Source organism: Trachymyrmex cornetzi, unplaced genomic scaffold, assembly GCF_001594075.2.
Source record: "Trachymyrmex cornetzi isolate Tcor2-1 unplaced genomic scaffold, Tcor1.1 scaffold328, whole genome shotgun sequence".
Taxonomy (NCBI): domain Eukaryota; kingdom Metazoa; phylum Arthropoda; class Insecta; order Hymenoptera; family Formicidae; genus Trachymyrmex; species Trachymyrmex cornetzi.
In genome coordinates, this window is record NW_017297981.1 from 306,859 (window position 1) to 310,200 (window position 3,342).

Below are 3,342 nucleotides of genomic sequence, written 5' to 3' on the forward strand. Positions count from 1 at the left end.
CAATGGTGCACATTTAGCTCCCCGGCAACACGAGAATCACCCCCACCACTCTCGCTGTCTCGCTCGCTCTCACGCAGCGGCTGCGCGAGAGGGAGCGAGACAGCGAGAGTGGTGGGGATGATTCTCGTGTTGCCTGGGAGCCAGATGTGCATCACTGTTTGTAACCCCTGCCGGTCGTCACAAAATGGCATTTATCATGGAAGAAACCCAGTTGTGGGATTTTCTAAACGGCTTATCGACAATTGTCGCTATCGTTAACTAGCGACAGCCAATTCCGCGCTTCCTTTCAGGATTGTCCTGTCATTGGCTGTCGCTAGTTACCGATAGCGACAATCATCGATAAGATGTTTAGAGAATCCCGCTACAGGGCTGAGTTCGAAAACATCACCCGGGTGTCTCCGTGTATCATCTTATCCTTGTTTAACACTTAGTGAACAACAAAGATAATACGATACGCAAGGGCACTCGGGTGATGTTTCCGAACGCAGCCCAGGTATGCTTACACCATTGCGCATACACATTTCTAATTAGCCAATGGGTGCATTCAGTACTATAACCGCTCACTGAGCGCTCAGTGAGATCTCGTATCTATTTGGTCTATATTTTTAGATCTAACGGAATATGCCAATCAAATGCAAGAGTTCACTGAGCGCTTAGTGAGCGGTTGTAGTACTGAATGCACTCAATGAGAATTGATTAGTTCACTTTTATTTTCAAATAATTTCCCCAGAGAGACATTTCCTCTCTGGAGTAATACAAAAATAAGTGACTATGCCGCGCGCCATTAAAATATATTTATTGAGGGGGACAAGGCCCCCCCCCCCCCAGCATGGGCAATTAAAACTAGAAGACTGAGGGGCAAGCCCCCCAGTCTACGCATCGTTATCACAATATTTTTCATCCCCCCAGCACGCAAGCTGGGGGGATTCGTTATCACAGATTATTGCTCCCCCGGATTATCACAGGAGTGTCGTCAAAATATAAAAGTCCCGGAGGAGCGCGCGCAGTAATATGTATAATGATAATGACAATAAAATTAATTAGTGTAAATAGCGCACACTAACACTCGGATAAAATACAAAATTGCGATACACGGCATACACACTCAGACAGTCAGGACCCCACAAACAGATAGAATAAATAATAAAATATATAAGAGGCTAAAAGATAAAAAGAAGAAGAGTACAATAGTACTTGGAAGAAGAAAGAAAAAAAGAGAAAGAAAATAGAAGAAAGAAAATAAAAGAAAAGTAAGGTAGAAAGAGTCAAAATAAAATAGCATAGCTATAAAACAATAAAAAATACAATAGTATATAAAATAAATAGATAAATAATTAAAATCAGCAGAGAGGCGTCCCGTCCAATAGTCAAGTAAGTATATATTAAAATTAAAAGTGTACATACAATATAGTAGGCGAATAGCGCCAATATCACAGGTATAGTTAAATAAATAATTGGACATTGGGACACTCTCTCTACTAGATTGAAAAGGGGAGGCCAAGACAAAGACAAAATAATTTACGCGAAACTCACAACGTTCGAGACGCGACGCGCCGCATCTGCGCTGACCTTTCCTCGGCGAGCCAGCGTCTAGAACCGCTCTTGGCGGCATCAAGAGATGATCCCCAGAGGGACGGGAAGGAGCAAGGTACTGGTGGGTGCCCCACGTATATGTCTCGTGATCAGCGAACGGTATCCGAGACGATGAGACGACGCATCATTGAAGCGTATTGGGCCGTGACCCTCAGCAGTCTCAACACCGCCTCATTTCTCGGATCCCACGAGCCGAGGCCGCCGACGACGAAGGCCGTCACGACGACACGGTACCCTTGTTGCTGTAACTCTTCGGCCAGGGCGTTGTATTTTTCAAGTTTCCTCGCCCTGGCCTCTTCAAAGGAAATCCACCTATTTTCAAAGGGCACCGTGACATCCCTTTTATATGACGATACTTTTGGAGGGCTCGTGCCTGACCACAAGGTCAGGTCGTAGCGCCGCCAAATCGCCGCTGACGCCCTCCACCCGCTGGTTAACCCGCACCACCCCTGGAAGACGAGTGGCCTTCCAGAGACGGTGCAGGACAGCGTTGTGCCTCAGCTGTATTGCGGCAGAATGGATACCGCAGTAACAGAGCACATGAGGTAGAGTCTCTGATGCTTCACCGCATCGCCGACAGCGCTTATCATTTGTCTCCCAACGTCGTGCGCCGTTGAGAGGGAGTACGTCTAAACGGGCCTTATGAATAAAGCGCCAATCGGCGAAGCGAGTGAAACTGCCGCCACGGATAAAGTGATTGCTCACCCGACTCCGTGACGACACCTCAAAGACCTTACCCTGGTCAGGCTTGCTGAGCAACCTATTCGAATAGTGCTCTGATACAGCTGAGCGCAACCGATTCACTACCTGGCCGCGCGCTCCAGGCGGAATCTGTAGTACTGAGGCGGAAATTTGTAGTACTGAATGCACCCAATGAGAATTGATTAGCTCACTTTTATTTTTCAAATAATTTCCCCAGAGAGACAATACCTCTCTGGGGTAATACAAAACAAGCGGCTAGACCGCGCGCAATAAAATAAATATATTTATTGCGGGGGACAAGGCCCCCCCCCGCATGGGTAATTAAAACTAGAAGAGGCAAGCCCCCCAGCCTACGCAATTTTATCACATATATATTTCTTCCCCCCAGCACGCAAGCTGGGGGGATTCGTTATCACAGTATTTTGCTCCTCCGGGATATCACAGAGGTGTCGTCAGAATATAAAAGTCCCGGAGGAGCGCGCAGTAGGTATACTAGGCGGGTTCTAACCCATGGGGCTAGAGGGGAGCGCGGGGTGCGGGGGATACTCGTAGGCGAGCGGAAGCGTAGCGCGGGGATTCTTCGGTGGTGGGGGTATGACGTCATGCGGAATGGCAGTAAGATTTTGGGGACTGCAGTCACGTACAAGACAAAAAAAAAAAACATCACAAAAAAGGAAATATTGCCATGAACAAAAACAAACAGTTATAGAACGAAAAGTGTTACAAAGGGTATATGCTCCAACCGTTTTTCGACCAAGATATAGTGTAATGTAATTTTTATAGAAACAACGTTTATTAATTATTTTAAATACCTAAATACAACCAAGTTTCGTAATTATTGAGAGTAGATATAGTAGGCGAGTTCTAACCCCTGGGGCTCTAGTGTGGCGCGGAGGATACTCGTTGGCGAGGAAAAGCGGAGCGCGGGGATACTTGTAGGCGAGGGGAGCGCGGAGAGTACTCGTAGGCGAGGGGGCGCCCAAAAAAATTATAATGAATTATATAAAATAAGACTTACCTCCTCGTCGTCTTCCTGCTTCTCAGCCT

At 46.8% G+C, this 3,342-nt stretch overlaps 1 protein-coding gene across 1 annotated transcript; it reads right to left on the reverse strand.

Moving 5' to 3' along the window:
- Nucleotides 1-1,682: 1,682 nt before the first annotated feature.
- On the reverse strand, nt 1,683-2,807 carry LOC108762969 (uncharacterized). The gene is made up of 3 exons (XM_018510247.1): nt 2,804-2,807; nt 1,967-2,453; nt 1,683-1,905 (listed from the first exon to the last, which is right to left on the reverse strand). Exons 1-3 carry the CDS (start codon nt 2,805-2,807, stop codon nt 1,683-1,685), a joined length of 714 nt encoding a protein of 237 aa, XP_018365749.1.
- Nucleotides 2,808-3,342: the final 535 nt, after the last annotated feature.

Bases quoted from the DNA above. Each gene is read 5' to 3' on its own strand.
- LOC108762969 (XM_018510247.1), bottom strand. The intron at 1,906-1,966 runs GCACGAGCCCTC...CTTTGAAAATAG, and splicing joins CGACCTGACCTTGTGGTCAG to GTGGATTTCCTTTGAAGAGG.